The sequence below is a fragment of the Fusarium odoratissimum genome, assembly GCF_000260195.1.
Source record: "Fusarium odoratissimum NRRL 54006 unplaced genomic scaffold supercont1.1, whole genome shotgun sequence".
Taxonomy (NCBI): domain Eukaryota; kingdom Fungi; phylum Ascomycota; class Sordariomycetes; order Hypocreales; family Nectriaceae; genus Fusarium; species Fusarium odoratissimum.
In genome coordinates, this window is record NW_022158687.1 from 3,173,595 (window position 1) to 3,189,804 (window position 16,210).

General features: G+C 49.2%; 7 protein-coding genes across 9 annotated transcripts; 4 read left to right on the top strand and 3 right to left on the bottom strand.

Annotated features, from left to right (window-relative positions):
- The first annotated feature begins 18 nt into the window (after positions 1-18).
- On the top strand, positions 19-2,025 carry FOIG_01113 (rhomboid-like protein). The gene has a single exon (XM_031197762.1). The coding sequence runs from the start codon at positions 246-248 to the stop codon at positions 1,929-1,931; it is 1,686 nt and encodes a 561-aa protein (XP_031073529.1). The 5' UTR covers positions 19-245; the 3' UTR covers positions 1,932-2,025.
- Positions 2,026-3,519: 1,494 nt separating this feature from the next.
- On the top strand, positions 3,520-6,580 carry FOIG_01114 (uncharacterized protein). The gene has a single exon (XM_031197763.1). It carries the CDS (start codon positions 4,321-4,323, stop codon positions 6,196-6,198), a length of 1,878 nt encoding a protein of 625 aa, XP_031073530.1. The 5' UTR covers positions 3,520-4,320; the 3' UTR covers positions 6,199-6,580.
- FOIG_01115 (uncharacterized protein) lies at positions 3,672-8,463 on the bottom strand. Its single transcript, XM_031197764.1, has 2 exons — positions 7,855-8,463; positions 3,672-7,806 (listed from the first exon to the last, which is right to left on the bottom strand). The coding sequence occupies exons 1-2, from the start codon at positions 8,232-8,234 to the stop codon at positions 6,726-6,728; spliced, it is 1,461 nt and encodes a 486-aa protein (XP_031073531.1). The 5' UTR covers positions 8,235-8,463; the 3' UTR covers positions 3,672-6,725.
- Positions 8,464-8,732: 269 nt separating this feature from the next.
- Positions 8,733-9,128, top strand: FOIG_01116 (U6 snRNA-associated Sm-like protein LSm6; the record flags this gene model as incomplete). Its single annotated transcript, XM_031197765.1, has 3 exons — positions 8,733-8,844; positions 8,939-9,052; positions 9,103-9,128. 3 exons carry the CDS (start codon positions 8,733-8,735, stop codon positions 9,126-9,128), a joined length of 252 nt encoding a protein of 83 aa, XP_031073532.1.
- Positions 9,129-9,182: 54 nt separating this feature from the next.
- On the bottom strand, positions 9,183-10,389 carry FOIG_01117 (uncharacterized protein). Its single transcript, XM_031197766.1, has 4 exons — positions 9,865-10,389; positions 9,791-9,801; positions 9,657-9,742; positions 9,183-9,599 (listed from the first exon to the last, which is right to left on the bottom strand). Exons 1-4 carry the CDS (start codon positions 10,216-10,218, stop codon positions 9,202-9,204), a joined length of 849 nt encoding a protein of 282 aa, XP_031073533.1. The 5' UTR covers positions 10,219-10,389; the 3' UTR covers positions 9,183-9,201.
- Positions 10,390-10,589: 200 nt separating this feature from the next.
- On the bottom strand, positions 10,590-12,620 carry FOIG_01118 (uncharacterized protein; the record flags this gene model as incomplete). Of its 2 annotated transcripts, XM_031197768.1 has the most annotated exons (3): positions 12,005-12,085; positions 11,468-11,950; positions 10,590-11,375 (listed from the first exon to the last, which is right to left on the bottom strand). In XM_031197768.1, the coding sequence occupies exons 2-3, from the start codon at positions 11,513-11,515 to the stop codon at positions 10,590-10,592; spliced, it is 834 nt and encodes a 277-aa protein (XP_031073535.1). In that variant the 5' UTR covers positions 11,516-11,950; positions 12,005-12,085. The 2 variants fall into 2 exon arrangements, with proteins under 2 accessions (XP_031073535.1, XP_031073534.1); XM_031197767.1 differs by having other exon boundaries at positions 11,468-12,620.
- Positions 12,621-13,857: 1,237 nt separating this feature from the next.
- FOIG_01119 (uncharacterized protein) lies at positions 13,858-16,154 on the top strand. Of its 2 annotated transcripts, XM_031197769.1 has the most exons (4): positions 13,858-14,722; positions 14,866-14,894; positions 14,952-15,092; positions 15,187-16,154. In XM_031197769.1, the coding sequence occupies exons 1-4, from the start codon at positions 14,548-14,550 to the stop codon at positions 15,565-15,567; spliced, it is 726 nt and encodes a 241-aa protein (XP_031073536.1). In that variant the 5' UTR covers positions 13,858-14,547; the 3' UTR covers positions 15,568-16,154. The 2 variants fall into 2 exon arrangements, with proteins under 2 accessions (XP_031073536.1, XP_031073537.1); XM_031197770.1 differs by having other exon boundaries at positions 13,858-15,092.
- The last annotated feature ends 56 nt before the right edge of the window (positions 16,155-16,210 follow it).

Below are 16,210 nucleotides of genomic sequence, written 5' to 3' on the forward strand. Positions count from 1 at the left end.
GCAGTTGAATGCAATGGTGGGGTCCAGGCTGCTAGACGTCCTGCGTAGTTGGCGGTACGTACCTCATTGTTGATGATCCTTGACATGCTGTGTCCAAAATTATCGGCCTCATGCGTCGAAGATTAATTCATGCACTAAGAGGCACCATCATACCATCGACTGTTCCCCTCGCCGTGGCTGCTGTGGTTTTATTCGAGCCGGTGGCTCTCTAGGGCGCATCTTGCGCATTCAATCGTTCATTCACAATGAGTCTATTCGCCTGCCCCAATTCTTCAAGGGTGCTGCTGAGGTCTGCTCTTCAAAGAGCAGTGTCAAAGGCATCAGCCTCTGCGGCCCAGCCGTTTACGCCAACCCGATGGATTTCAAGCTGTGCGTCAAGGAATCGAAGCGGCCTTCTACCGTCGTCCACCAATTGTCGAAGTACCATTTTTAGGAACAACAATACCTCATACGAGACCCGACGAACGATATTCTTCGATAAGACGATCCGAAACTATGAGGACTTGCCGAGAGACTACCGAGACCAGGTCGGTCTTCGATTCAGAAGCAAGGACTTAACCGATGCAGAGGTTGTGGAAGCGTTCGGAAAGGGCATCAATCCAAAGAGAGCGAATCAACTGTTGCGGATCCTCCACGGACGTCGGGTTGCTGGCACTCTCGACGATCCAGCCTTTGCGGTCCATACATCTTCATACACCAAGAGTCAGATTGCCAAGGGTCTCGAGTACCTACGAAAGTCAGTGAAGGTTGATGAAGTGCTGAACGCGGGCCTCCGAGCTGAGGATGAGCTTGCGCAACTTGAAGCGGAGAAGGAAGCAGCAAAGAAGCCGAAGCAAGCTTCCAAGAAGAACAAGAACGAGGCCGAAACCAAACCCGAAGAACAACCCGCTCCAGTTTATAAACCAGACCCCGTCTATGGCCATAGCAAACTTGACGAACTCCGAGCTCAGAATGTCGCTAAGCGGAAGGCGAAGGAAGCCCTTGAGGCAGAAGCACGAAAGGCGGCCGAGGCGAAAGGGGAAGTAAATTCTGGCACTCTGGCTAATCTCGACCACAAGGCGGAGAGACAGATTGCTAACCCCAAGATTGCTGAATACTATAAGAAGGCACAGTCTGATCTGGAAGCTCCTGTAGAACTCAAGACCTGGGAGCGGGTTCTTCCCTCCGCTACTCTCGTCGCTCTCGTCATTGGCTTCCTAGCTGCTGTAAGCACTGTTTATGAAGAGCCTGCTCCCCGGTACCGTGTCTTTCCCGATATCTCTACTGCTCATGCGACGCTGGGAGCCATTGTTGCTGTCAATGTGCTTGTCTGGGCAGCATGGAAGGCCCCTCCTTTGTGGAGGTTACTCAACCGCTACATGATCATCGCTGTCGGTGCTGTCAAGCCTGTTTCCATGTTCACTGCACCCTTCTCTCACCAGTATTTTAGCCACTTGCTCATGAACATGGTTCCCCTCTTTCTTGTTGGATCCGCACTACATGAGGATATTGGCCGAGCCAATTTACTGACCCTCTATGTGGGCTGCGGTGCGGTTGGCTTTGTGGGCAGTGTGGCTACATATGCTATGCGAGGTATGCTAGGCGTTACCACTCTGGGTGCCTCAGCAGCAACGCTGGGTGTTTGCGCCGCATACTTCTGGGAGCATCGTCTTGATGGCTACAGATTCTTTGGGCTACCTCAGGACGGTGTGCCGGGCATCATTTTCCTGGCGCTCATATGCGTGCCTCAACTTGCTGCCTTTGGTAAGACGGTCAAGCTGAAGATTGACATCGCATCGCACTTGTGCGGTATTTTGAGCGGTATTTTCGGCATGGAGCTGATTAACCGAACAAGAAGTGAACGGGAAAAAAAGACGATCGATGTGGCTGGTACTCCCGTCCGAGCTGCACGATTGCCTCGACCTGATGAGTCGGTTGAGAGATCTAACTAAGACGAGATGAATTGTACATTTATTTACTATATTATTTTTGCTTATTTGACACTGGACTGAATCTATGCTTATAAGATTTGGCATTGATGTGGAATGCCTTGTTGTGTCACTTCGTGATCTGAGATACCTAGGTCGTCGATTTATACGCGCTAAGTTAAAACAAGGATATGGCGCTTATCGCGCCTAGTAATTCTGCACGGAAACGTGCCATCCCCACTTGTGGAAGGTTCAGGGCCCAAGCCAAGTGGACTGTCTCTCTAGCAACCGACGAAGGATTGAATTGTCTAGGGGAGGCAATAAAACTCAGGACCTCAATCCTGAATGACAAAAGGATTTAGGTAAGGTTGCCTAAGTTTGGGGGCCTATTTAATTAATTTATTTTGGCATCTTCTGTTGTGAATTGATTTGGAGTGCGTTGGAAGCACCAATGAATGCTCTAGAACAAATACATTTACTGTTTGCTTTCGTCGCTTGTATTGGATGCATGTTGCCCTCCATTTGGTCAGCTACACGCGATTTAGGCAAACTGGGTTACCTGATGACACTCATATCGAAACCATTTATTATACACACTCTCCCCCCAGCTTAGGCCCAGAAGAATTAATCCTTTATAAATGAACCACGAGGTACAAGATACCCGACCTGTTTATGACTGGCTTATACGGAGAGTGTACAGTATATTTCGTTGGATAGCATAACACCATGACCGAAAACCCCAGGAACTAACCTGAGGCATTATGATGGAGAAACACATAGATTTTACCTTCATACACTTACAGTCAGAGACATTGGTGAATACAGCAGTCGAAACAGCTCCGTCAGAAAGTCGCTATTTGCGTCACAAATAGTCGGACTTGCACATGGCGGTCGATTTCGACATGAGTGGCAGGCAGTGGCGCAAATTACATGCATAAAGAGAAACGCTTTAGCCGATTTCGGAAATCACTCTAAAACCGAAACAATTGAACTCGCGTAGGAGTTAAAGAGGTATATGTATAAGGAGTACAGAGAAGCAGTGCCAGCAAATTCATGGTCAGTGCTATGATGTGTTGGATGCCAGCTGGAGCGAGAAAATGAGTGACCCAATGGCGAGTTGGAGCTGCTCATTGGGCATTACTTAGCTCCCACACTCACTGCATGCAGTCCAAAATAAGCTAAAAGTGAATCATCATACCAGCCCCTCGGTAAGAGCAATGTCAGGATAGGGGTGGTATCATATTTTGGTGTGTGAACTGAGTCTGCCGGACTCAATAAATATATATAATACCTCAGTATTTGAAAATGTTTCCTGACCGTAGAAACCCGGAACTCTCGAGGTATAAACTAACATTCGTTTCTCGGCAGTTATCCATTGGCTCTAACACACTGCCTTTCATGCAGGTTGCGTGTGCCTGCAGAATACTCCAGCCTATCACGACCCACACACCACCTGGCACCTTCAAGGGTCAGCGTTGAATGGCAACAGACAAGACAGGGCAGGGCATATGATCACAGCCTGAGCTGATGTCACCGCTCTTCAAACCCATGAACATAATTGCTCTTGACTGTTCAGTAGAGTAAACATCAACAAACCAACCTCGAACACACCACAAGTTCTTATATACTTGGCCCACCTTGAGGTTAATAAAGGTCGACTTCTTCAAAGTTTCTCTTGACTCCATTTATCGATCAAAAACCAGGATCACCTGCCACGCTCCGTCTGTCATCCAATCTGGCTGTGCGGGTGCGCACTTTTCCCATATGCTTCTGATATTAGTACAGCATTAGTGGTGGCTGTGGCTTAAACACTAGTCGAGGGCCCTGGCTTAGAAACAGTACGGGAGTAGGTGCAGTACTTTGTGTTGTGCTGCTCCTCCTGCATCTGTAGTAGAAACTAAGAGACAAGGGCATTGCAGACGCTGCTACACGCTAAGTCGGTACTCCCTTCCCCCCCGAAACCCGCTTTCTGGGTCTGAGGTGCATTCTGCAACTACAACTCTTCCGTCATTTCCCCCGGTTTAGGCTTTGATTTGCTTTGCCTTGTTCTGTTTTGCCTCTCTCAACTCAAACCTAGGTACTCAAATCACACTCAACATTGAACATTTTCTCTCGCTTTTGCTCTTTCCCTGGTTCACTTGTGTTTTCCTACCTGGACCAGCTGCGTTTCTTTTCTTCCAGAAACTGAGTATCGACTGCTTGGACTTACATCTGCACCTTCCCTGCGCTCTTTCATCCCGACTCGACTACAAAGACAAGCAACCGGCTACTTCTCTTTCTATCTTTTGCGCGATGAGGTAGAATTGGAGCAAGCACACGCCTTTCCCGCCCTTCCTTCCGGAAAACTCCACCCTTCCTCTGGAGGTGCTCCTCGACTCTTACCGCACGATAGATACCCAACAAGAGGAGCAAAATGAGTCCCTCGAGCCCTCTATCTTTCGTCCCTGACGGAGAAACTTCAACACTCTCGTCGCCACTCTCCAATCTCTCCAGAACACCATCATTGCCTTCGTCACCTGACATGCCCGACCCCACGAAGCGCTATCCATCTCCATCAACAACTGCATCGGGCCCGCACTCTCCAGATAAGACGTGTGACCTTCCATCCGAAGATGAAATTGTCGCCAAACCACTCGATGATTCCACTTCAGGTCCCCCGCCAGCCAAAAAGCGTCGTATATCTCCCCCGAAAGAACGTACCACCGAGTACCTAGATCTGATGAAGCCCGAAGATGAACTCACTGCAGAAGACCGTGGCCAGTTGAAAAGGCTCATTGACACATTGCGCAAGAAAAAGAAGATTGTTGTCATTGCTGGTGCTGGAATTTCGGTTTCGGCAGGAATTCCCGACTTCCGCTCATCCACTGGCTTATTTGCGACCGTCAAAACCCAGCATAACCTCAAAGGCTCTGGTAAACATCTGTTTGATGCTTCAGTTTACAAACACGATTCCACAACTCAATCTTTCCATGCAATGGTCAGAGAAATGGCCACAATGACGAAAGCTGCTAAACCTACACCATTTCACGAACTATTAGCATCCCTGGCTCAAGAAGGCCGCTTATTACGCCTTTATTCGCAAAATATCGACTGCCTTGACACCCAGCTAAAGCCTCTGGCCACTGAGGTTCCCCTCAACCCCAAAGGCCCCTGGCCTGTTACAATCCAGCTGCACGGCGGTCTCCAGAAAATGGTCTGCACCAAATGCAACAATATCCGGGAATTCAACGGCGAGGTTTTTGACGGCCCAGAGGCCCCACTTTGTCCAACATGTAAAGATCTCGACGAAGTTCGGACCGCCTATGCTGGGAAGCGAAGCCATGGCATCGGCAGACTACGACCACGATTTGTGCTCTACAATGAGTACAACCCAGACGAGGACGCCATCGGAAATGTTTCAAGCGCTGATCTTAAGGCCCGCCCTGATGCTGTATTGGTAGTTGGAACGACACTCAAGGTTCCTGGAACTCGCAGACTAGTGAGGGAGATGTGCCAAGTCACACGAGGACGAAAGAATGGTACGGCTATTTGGATCAACGTGGACGACGAACCCAAAGGCGTCGATCTGAAAAATTGCTGGGATATTGTAGTACGGTCAAAGTGCGATGACGTGGCTCGATCTGCGGCACTTCCTCCCTGGAATATCACCATTGGGCAGGATTATGAGGTGTCCGAGGAAGACTTCTCCAAGAGCCAAGAGGATCGCAAACACTTCAATTTCTTTGTTGAAATTCCGGTCAATTCTGTCTCCACGCACTCTCATACTGAAGGCCAGGGCGCAGCCAAATCGAAGCAGGTCAAGCAGGTGCAGGGCATACCAACACCTCATGCAAGCCCCAAGATATCAGCGATCAAAAACCCGGCGAAGACGATGCAGACCACGATATCTTTCGATGGCAAGGTTACGACAGGCCAGCCTTCACAACTCTCCAAACAACGCGGGTCCTCTAAACAAAGCGGGCGCAAGAGAAAGGCCCCAGGTGGACATAAGGAGGCGCAACTTAAAAGTTTCAAGGCAACTAAAAATATTATCGGCCAAGAGAAGGCCGACGGATCTGCATCAGCTACTCAGACGAAGCGGAACGTAACTGGCAGAGGGAAAAATCGCCATCCTCTGCCCTCTCAACGTCCCACGAATGCGCCGCATAAGGAGACGTTGACTGACACCAAGGACCTAGACGAGAAGGTCCGTCAACGGGGAACTGGTTATCCTTCAACTCCGACCACAAAAATGAATGGTACCATTTCTCCACGATCGTACCCTAACAATACGCGACATCTGATCGATTAAGAGCAGAATCAGCACGATAGTATTTAGAGGGAACAGAAAACCTGCAGATAGCCCATGTTATTATCTGTATTCTTTAGCATTCATGGAGTATGGGGTTGGCTGATACCAGATACTACAAATCAAGCTGCGGTCTCTGGGACCGACAACACAGGCAGCGAATGATGTATACTACTATCCAGGGGCAGACTTGTATTATTTCGGACCAAGGTTTTGTTAACGCCGAGGCAGCGGGTGCCCGGTCCGGCTTGGTTGAATAGAGGCGTTATAGGGAAGAGCCTTGCAGCTGGACAGCCAAGGTCAATTACATAGAGGCGGCAAGAGATGCGCCAGATTCAAATATTAATCTGATTATTGAAGCGAAACAAATGAGTAACGAAAGAGCAACGTCAATTGCGTGGTGAAATCGTCATAGCTAAGTCTCAAAAGGGGTTTCCCTGGGTATCATGTCATATCCTTCAGCGCCGTCGTCCACCTCCACCTGCAACAACCTATCATGCCAAAAAAATCGTGCTACGACTGAGCTCGCTTTAATCAATATGCACTTCGATTGTGTCTTGAGCCTCGATCTCGGCATCCTTCATCTCCACGTGCTCCTCGAGCCGCTCGCCATCCCACCAAAGAGATACCTGCTTGTCTGAGCCAACATTACGCTGTTGACGGAAGTAGGAGATGAGCGTTTCCACAGTCGTCTCGGGGAGGATCTTGCAAGCCAGCGGTTCAACATCCCGTCCTTTGAGCATGATCACGAACCTGATTCTCTCGGCCGGCTTCTCCTCTTCCTCGTCAGAAAGTTCACCGGCGTCGCGCTTCCGCTGGAGTTCCTGCTCCTGCTCCATCTTCTGAAAGAGTTCCGGATTCCAGGCTTGCACGTTCATCGAAGTCATGTTCTCTCTGAAGCCTGCGGAACCTTGGCTGTCGCTCACAGCACGTCCATTGCCGATTGGGCGAATGCCCAGGCCAATTAGGGTGGAAGTGTTGTATACTTTCTTGTTGTTCCAGGTGAGAGTCACATCGTCTGCTTGTATGGAAACACCTTTATTCATTTGGTGTTTGACCCACGCATCTCGAACTATGCGAAGGGGTTTGTTAAATGAAAACCTCACTTGCAGGGGTACAGTATGAGGAATCGTGCTGGTGATAAAAATGTTAAAGGCCTCCTTGGACTGCTCCTCAGACTTGTTAGCTTGAAGAGCCTGTTGGCGGGCGCGCTTCTCTTCGGCTTTGCGAATGTACTCTGCGAACTCATCCTCCTCCACTGGTGGTGGGCTTGGTTCCTTAGAAGGCTTCAAGGTCCGCTCCGCAAGTTCGATACTGCTACTTCTCGGCCTCGATGACAAGTCGGTCTTGGGCTTGGGAGGTTCTGAGTCGGATTCCGGATCCGAGTCAATCGTTATAGGATCTGTACTTGGTTTGGCCTGTGGTTTGAATCCTTCTGTCTTCAGATTTCGACTTGGAGTAGGGGGGTTACGAATCGGCCCCAATCTCCGAGTTGGCGAGGCATCTGGGAAAGGGTCTTCGTCTATGTCGAGTTGCGAACTAAGTATAGGCTTCTGGGCCGAGCTTGAGTCAAGCCTTGACCGTTTTGACGAAGGAGGAGTGACAAGTTCACTAAAGGAATCAGAACACGATGTTAGGCGATCTGGTTAGCAAGCATACCTAGTACGATCCGCTCCGTCTTGTGTCAGTGGCTGATCGGTAACAGGAGTCCCCTCTGCCCGTCCAGGCAAGGAAGGTAGGCCGTCGCTGACCTTGGGGCCAGGGTCCTTGTTGGTGAGCCCATCACTATCTGGGGAGTCTTCTCGCGGTCGTTTCTCCCCAATGGCCTCAAGTCGTTTGCGCTCAGCTTCCTGCTCAGCTTCTCTATGTCTCCTCCAACGCCTTTGCTGATCAGCTGCCATGATAGGCGCCATCTCCTTTGAGCGGCGGAACAGAGAAAGGCCATCGTCGTCGCTGTCCTTGGAATCCTCGGACTCTGTTGGTTTTGGTTTTGGCGCAGCCTTGCGCAGCGCGGTTGGTTTAAAGGGGAGTTTCTTCATATTGGCGAAGAACCTCTGATTAGCTTGCACGAAATTTTGATGATAGCAAAGCGTCAGTTGTTCGCTCAGTTTTGTAGAGTAGTAAAGTGACAGGCGCGCACAAAGCGATACAGGACAATCCGTTGGGTCTAAAAGTAATCAAGAACAATGAAGCTGGGGGTTGGACGGGTCTTTCATTGAAAGGCTCGAACCGCACTTTACACTTTACGCGCCTGGAGGTGGTGGGATGGAGGTTGCCTGGGCAGGAAATAGAGACCTGGCCCGCTAAAAATACATCCGCTACGTGCCGCTGTAACGGGACGTTAGGCGACTTCACAGCAGGCGTGATGCCCCACAGTGCGAAAAGACTCCAGCCTTAACAGCACGGCAAGGCATCAATCTTTCAGGCTAGACCCAAACAACTCCACAAGCTCTATCCAAGATCCATTATCATAAACCACCAACGACACCCTGAACCTCTCAAACCGCCAACCTCCAAACACCACCCCAGTCTTCACGATGGAGAACGGCGCTATCTCTCAGGGTGAGGGAAAAGACCCTTCAAGCTTCCTCAGTGACATCATCGGCAACCCTGTTACTGTCAAGCTCAACTCTGGCGTTGTCTACAAGGGTGAGTCTTGACCTCTTCGCTCATCGATTTGACGATGCAGCTGAGCGCCTCATATGCGACGATACAGCGGATAGGATGGAGCTAATACTCATAGGCGAACTTCAATCTGTGGATGGCTACATGAACATTGCCCTGGAAAAGACAGCCGAGTATGTCAATGGCCAGAAGCGTAGGGAATACGGTGACGCCTTTGTGAGAGGAAACAATGGTGAGTGTCGCTTTGTTATGGGGAGATATCTTGCTAATTGAAGTTGAAAGTCATGTATATTTCAGCAGACTCATGATTGTTCATGAACAATGAGAAACGGCTCGGTCTCGACATGTAGATTTATGATGAAACTAATCTCTACATCCTCTTCACTCTGGGCCATCCAAACGTGACGTCCAGACAAAGAAAGTGCACCCATGAAGCTCAACCTCACCGTTCTCATTGAACGTGGCATCGCCCTCCTTGATGATCTTGTCGAACTTCTCTCTAAACAGTCGACGCTCCTCCCCTTGCCGAAGCTTGTTCCAGCTAAGTGTATCGAATCTGTCCCACAAAGCATCAGGGGTCAACCAAATCGACCATGTGATTTTTTCGGTCTCGATGGGCGTGGAGAAGAATGGCTTCTCAGCCTCGGCTTGACGTTCGAGGACTTTCTTCCACAGCAAGTGTCGGAAGCGAGGCTCATTGTCCGCCTTTTCGTTGAAGTTGAGCTCGCTGAGCTCCTGCTCCCACTTTGTAGAGGCTGGCCAGCTCTCGGGGCGATTATCTTGAGGCTATAGTCAGTCACTCTGGATGCGACAAAAGGCAACTGGGACGTAATTACATTCTTCGGCATTCCAAATCAATCCCAGTTTAGCCCCAGGTTTGAGCACCCGATGTATCTCCTTGAGGGACTCCTCTCTGGCAAACCTTGGACTTGGTTAGGGCCTATTGTTAGTCCTTTGAGGAGCGACTTACCAGTGAAATGCCTTCAAATGTCAGTCTGATTTCTAGCTAACTAGTGCTCTCTCCAGACAAGGCATCTAGCTTACCTGAGCCACAATGCATCCATCTGCCCATCCATCTCCCACGTCCTTCATTTCAGCTGCCGTACCTGGGCGAACGTCCACTTTGGAGAGTTTCTTGGCAGTAAGAGTGTTTCTCATCGAGTCCAACGGCTCTACGGCAATAATTTCGTACCCTTCCGGCCTGGCAGACAGAAGCTCAGTGAACTTGCCAGTACCAGCTGCCAGGTCTAAGATATGGCGGCCAGATTGACCCTCGAGACCGAGATGCCCCAGAAGGCTGGCAACAGCAGCAGGGGGATAAGAGGGCCGGTGTGCGTCATAAGACAGGGCGTCATCAAAGCCTTTCGTTGCAATATCATGAATAGTCTGAGATGCCATTTTGTGTCACTCTTGAACAGCTCGAGGTGTCTGGACAATCTGTCGTTGGTCTTCAAGTATCTTCAATGAGACAAGCAGCTAATTTTGAGGGAGTAAAAGAATCAATAGGTGTCAGAGATATCTTGGAAACCTTTTATAAAATTACCCAATGATCTTCCCCGCGTTTCTAGATCCTTGGGTACTGGTCCTCCAGAGTTCAATGATGTGATGGCACTTAGATCTGGCTACCGATGTCGTTCCAAGACCCCAGATCCCGCGGGAACGAGCCGACGGATTTACGGCGGAGCCCCGACAGATTTAAAGCAACAACTGGATAACACTTCAATGGCAATCAAAGCAATTGGGTACTTGCAAGAATTCGTGATGATTTGCTAACTGCTCGACGATTCCGATATCAATCGCCTTTTCTCTGATCTGAGGACTCTGGGGTGCCCGCTTGGCATTGCCACGCTTCCCGCCGACGGCTTTCTCACGCGTGGCAAGGCATTTAGCTGCTCTATATTGAAGATGGTGTCTGATACTGAGTGTCCTTTCCCCTTGTCGAAAGCTTCTGTCTGGCTTATGGTAGATCCCGGTGGTGTTTGTTCTGGCGTGATGAAGTCGTCGTTGCAACTGCTGGATGATCTAGAACCGGTGTGGTTGCAGTTTATCTGTGAATTCCGTCGTACACTCGAGTCAACTTGGGTCTTCGTCAATGAACTAGCTGAATCGACATGTTTTTGCTGGCTCTGGATGCCCTCTGTCGAAATAATGCCATCCTGCTGAGATGTCTTTGTAGATGGTGGGTAACTTGGCGTCGTTTCGGAGTCGAGTGTGTCTGATAGACATTCTGATGACCCTATGTCTATCATTTTCCCCTTTCCCTTGGATATTCTAATGCGCCGACCAACTTGAGTTGCTACTGGTGTGAGTTGGCATGGCCCAGGCGAATTCGGCCTTGAGATCCAGATGCCCTCCACCTCGACGCCGCTCAGAATAGCACGAACACCGAAAGGAATCCCGGGAGCTCGCATGTTTTCGATGCCGCAGCGTGACATGAGGGATATTCGTGCGCGCTTCTCCTCGTCGATAATCTCAAGACGGCGTATGGCTCGGTTAGACCACCATAGTTTCACAAGCCCCATGGCGAAAACAAGAACGATGCAGCACCCAAGGACCTATGACTTGCCGTTAGTCTTTGAAACGACACTTTGCAGGTGTCCCTGAAGAAGAATATGAAGTCAAATTATCCATGCATAGATATACGTACGAAAGTCATCTCTTGCCAGAGATCCCAATCAACAAAGAAGGCAGTCATGATGGGACTTGATACTATGAAGACGAACAGAGCTCCAAGGAAAGAGAGTACAGAATATGCTTCAACTTTACAAAAACATTCGGACGATTTGGATGTTTGAAAGGCTCCAAAATTGTAACATGACAATCCAGGTTCCAAAAATGAGAGTGAGCGGGTGATGCGTGGGCAAGGAAGCAACAAGAAAACCAAGCTCTAAACGAGCCTCGTGAGTGCCATCGCCGGATTAGCACGTGTCATTGTTGATCGAGACTGTTGGAAGTGCAAGTGCGATGAATGGTTTGGAAGTTACCAATATTCACTGACATCCGTAGGCAGGTGCGGATAGGCAGTGGCCAGTGTCACTCGGAGAATGAACCAGCAGCTCTGTGCCATTCGGTAAACACCTTAACTGGTACTATCTAACCCAAATGGAACACAATATGAGTGTTAAAAAGACTTTTACTGAGGGTTAGAGGACATGTCCTACTCAAAGAAGATACCAATCAATACCAGATGGGCGCGCGAGCCTGCATGAGGCGTCGAAGCTTTTCTCGAATACACATGGTCAGGCTGAGTTGGGCAGAGTAGATAGAATAGAATCAAGGTAACCGATTGCAAGATACTGAAGGCTGTTTGTCCAGTTGTTTGGTATCGATAGGACGATGAGCCAAGGATATAGTATCAGGTGTCCAATCAGAAGCAAAACCGCAACAGACAAACCAAACACTCCATCAACCGTCGTTGGCATGCTGGTAAGCGTCACCCTAGTCTGATCTGGTCTTTGGAGCATTGAAACATGTTTCGGGTAGCTACAGATTCCAGCCTAGTTGACATAAGTTACCATATTCCACGGGAAAACGTGAGGGGAGAGACATATGTCTTCTGAAGCAGCATAAGGTAGGCACTTTGAGGTTAGTCTAATAGGATGCTAAAACTTATTATCCCATACATGATTTCGTCAATGCTCTTTAAAGAGGCACTTCGTGATAGATACCTAGGTAAGCCCCGGGAAGCAAGAAAGTTTGAGACTTTAGAAGAGGATGCCAAAATAAACTCATCAAAGAGTCATACAAGTCAAGGCTAACTTACCTAAATATTTCTATCGCTTAGGATTAAGCGCCTAAGCTTTCTGGCCTCCCTGAGGTAAGGTAAGTATGCATGCTGGGTGTTGACTGCAATGAGATAAGCTATGGTGTTGTCTCGCTTGAGTCATGGGAACAATTTTTACATTAGTATCTAACCCGTCTCTTCGAAAAGAATGCCATGACAGTAAGCTGAGAAAAAGCTTAAAGATGTTAGCCTGCCCAATTACAATTGCTCGAATCATGTCACCATCGGCGTCGGGTGCAATCAAAGCCCGGGACTTGAAATCGGCCGGGTGTTAGTGGGTCACTGGCAACACCGATTGAAGGCCGGATCGGCGTTTCGGGTCCTCTCGAGGGAGAAGGCATGTTCTGAGGATCGATCCACCATTTCGGATATCCCGGACATTGGCTCTGAACCACTAGAGATTATCACCACAAGTCTGGTGTTGTCTGCATGTATGGGGAGATGGCCAATTAAAGAGAAGGTCAAAATGAGTCCTGACATCAAGACCTGACGTTAGCGAACACCAACTTGGAATCAATGAGCCCTTGAAACAGAGTCTTGGCGTTTTTGGTCCTGAATCAGGGAACCATCACCAAGTCGTCATAGGGACCGGACCATCAAACCTCCAACATCTAACTTTCACCATCCCAAACAGGATCAGGCACGTTATCTTGGAACCGAAACGGAACAGGGTGCCGCAACGTTGCCAAATTCGGGACAGATGCCGCGCCGGGTTAATTGCAGACATGATTCCCATCTCTTCTGGGAGTCTGCCTTGGTTGGTGAGGTGTCGATCAGGATGCCGTCCGTCTGCTGTAAGCCTTGATTTAGGTGATCTACTTACTGTATCGTGCCGCCAGCATCGCTATCTGAACACAGTGTGTCGTATTGGAGATTATCGGCGGCCCGGATCTTGCTTGTTGCGATTCCTGGTGTGTGAGCTGTTGTTGTGCCATGCCAATAGGATCGTTGTTGGACGATGGACCCGATGACGGTTTAACCCTTCCAGTCTTGGCAATTGTTGGTGTCAATCAAATCCCTGAACTCCGGGGGGGGGGCCAACTTGGGACCTGACCCTAGTGCTGCTGTGCTGATCTGCTGGCGATGCTCGGCTGACATGCAGTTTGTGAGATGGCTGTGTACATACGATACGCAGCAATGCCCAGCCAAGCAAAGCAGTACACGGGTGCGTATTCCAAATCAAATGGCAAGCAATGCTTAGCTGTTTAGTGCAAATAGTTGATGCTTGTTTTTGCCAGGCGGTAATTATGTTTCGAAAACACTGAATGATATTACAGACCAAATTGTAAACTAGATGCTGAGGCCCTCCTCAACCACCTCAGACTCAACATCGCCCTTACAGATTGTGGACTCTCTCAATCGGTCCATTCTCAACTCTCACTTCAGTCCCTAATCTCATGTTTCACACCCTCTTCGAAGGCGAGGATTTGACCCGACTCGGTGGTGCCACGCACACACGTATTCGTTTATCCACACGTACATACAACCACAATTCTCACTCTACTAATCGCCAAGTCTCACACATCTCACCCACTTACAGAGTTCATAGCATCGATCCACAGGCCGTTTCTATGTTTCAATTTTTCCTATTCGTCCTCTAACTGGGCAAGCACGAGTCCCATTTTCATTCCCCCTTCCCATTTCCAATACCTTGTATCCATTCCCATCTTGGAGTTCCGCCTTCCCCGTCGTCGTCCCCGGCTCTAAAAGTCAATTAACTTAAACATCGGCTGCCCCCAAAGCCCGTCCCCCGTTCCGCCTTCCTTCCTTTCTTCGATGTCATATTTCCCTTCCTTCCATCTCGTTTTTGCTCTGCGCCTGTAAGACATCGTGGTACATATCTCACATTTCCGAACTTTGGCTGCTTCTCTCAACAACACCATCTTCTGATATACCAAACAATCAAATATTCCATCAACAGCGTCCACCGCTTTTCTTTCGCAATGCCTATTCGCAACCCTTTCGCTCGTCGCCCTGGCAGTGTTATCGTTCAAGATGAGAACCAGCGCCCTGATTCTACCCCTGGCTTCGAGAAAGTCGACACTGTCGGCTCCAAGTCCACCCCTGTTTTAAGCATTCGAAGTCAAGGTCGCGACAATGGCGAATACAAGATGAGCGGTATGTCAACCGGCCCTGGTCGCTTCCCGTCTCTCATGGCCTCCCCCTCTACCTCCGTAGTGGGGGGGCAAGTCATGAAGAGGCGCATTTGGCATCTTGTCACAAGACCAGAGGGACTTGGCTAATTTGTCTTTACGCAACAGTTGTCAACGACAGTGGCGTCTATCTTCCTGTAAGTCGATTTAGCCCAACGTGCATAATGCCAGATTTGAAGCTAACGGTCGCAAAGCCATCACCTACTGAGGAAAAGGGCCAGTGGCCTCGAAAGTACCTCTCGACCCGCAACTCGACAGATACTCGAAGCAGTTCTGGCGACATTGAACATTTCTCTATTTCCCGCGAGTCCTTTGATTCCTACCGCCGATCTTTCGTATGTATTTCCTATCATCTGCTTTTTCAAACAACCATCCGTCAAATCAGATATGCTTCGCATTTGCTCAGCGCACGACTAACATGAGCAACAGGACATTTCTGCACGATCGCCAATGCCCAACAGCGATTTCCCAACGCGCCAGAGCCTTGACTCAGCACGTCTTCCCCGACTACCTAGATCTGCGGTCGAGCGATCATTCGAGCAGCCGCCAACCGCCGAGGAGCGTTTTGAAGACGTTGGACTGGACGATCATAAGCAGCAACAACAGCAGCTGGCTCCCCAGGCACAGCCTCAGAAGCGGGGATTTTTCTCGAAATTCTCCGACAAGGACAGCTCGAGCAATCCTACTGTATCCCGTTTCCTCATGCATGGTCGCAAAAGAGCCCAGAGCGGCCAAGGTTCGGAGCTCACTCCCATGGACAACGCATCGCCCAAGGTGACTGTCTCAACCGATGGTCAAGAAATGCAATGATATGCACGATCAAAGTTTTGTTCTTCTACATTGTATTAGAGATACCTGGAGTTTTCGTTTACATTCTCGGCGTTTTCGGTTGGCTAGGTCGGGATAATGCTAGAATCGCATTCGCTATGAGACTATCCTGGGTATACCTTGATGGTGAATCAAGGGTTGGATGAATTGTGCAAAGAGCATTTGTGGGCTGAACGTTGAGTTGTAATGCCCAGACGGACAAGCAACATGTGCTCTGGGCCGTGTCCCTCGAAGAGGATCGAATATGAGCTACATAATGATAATGAGAAGAGACATATGTTTCAGTGTACCTGTATAATGGCTTCGAGTGGTCGCTGGTCATCAGGGTGAGGACATTACAACCATAAGCTATAAACTCTCGGCCTCGGTTACAGAAGTATAAACTGAGTGGATGCTTGAGTTTAACGAGCAACCGATCCAGCGTTACATTGTCGAAGCTGATGCGATATTAATTGGATAATTATGTTTCAGCTTATATTCAGCATAACAGGATCTTGCCATAGGGCGTGGTAATATAGCCGATGACGGAGACAGTCCAGTAAAAGAAACCGTAGAATTGTTCCTGCGGCTGCATCCACTTGTAATTGCGTGCTTGTCATTGCTAGATTCCCTAGAGGCCCCGCTC

Excerpts from the sequence above, each read along its gene's own strand:
- FOIG_01119 (XM_031197769.1), top strand. The coding sequence starts at position 14,548 with ATGCCTATTCGCAACCCTTTCGCTCGTCGCCCTGGCAGTGTTATCGTT. Across the intron at positions 14,723-14,865 it reads TGGCGAATACAAGATGAGCG|TTGTCAACGACAGTGGCGTC; the intron begins GTATGTCAACCG and ends TTTACGCAACAG. Across the intron at positions 15,093-15,186 it reads ATTCCTACCGCCGATCTTTC|GACATTTCTGCACGATCGCC; the intron begins GTATGTATTTCC and ends CATGAGCAACAG.
- FOIG_01115 (XM_031197764.1), bottom strand. The coding sequence starts at position 8,234 with ATGAAGAAACTCCCCTTTAAACCAACCGCGCTGCGCAAGGCTGCGCCA. Across the intron at positions 7,807-7,854 it reads GACGGAGCGGATCGTACTAG|TGAACTTGTCACTCCTCCTT; the intron begins GTATGCTTGCTA and ends TGATTCCTTTAG.
- FOIG_01113 (XM_031197762.1), top strand. The coding sequence starts at position 246 with ATGAGTCTATTCGCCTGCCCCAATTCTTCAAGGGTGCTGCTGAGGTCT.
- FOIG_01114 (XM_031197763.1), top strand. The coding sequence starts at position 4,321 with ATGAGTCCCTCGAGCCCTCTATCTTTCGTCCCTGACGGAGAAACTTCA.
- FOIG_01117 (XM_031197766.1), bottom strand. The coding sequence starts at position 10,218 with ATGGCATCTCAGACTATTCATGATATTGCAACGAAAGGCTTTGATGAC. Across the intron at positions 9,600-9,656 it reads GATTTGGAATGCCGAAGAAT|ATAATCGCCCCGAGAGCTGG; the intron begins GTAATTACGTCC and ends TATAGCCTCAAG.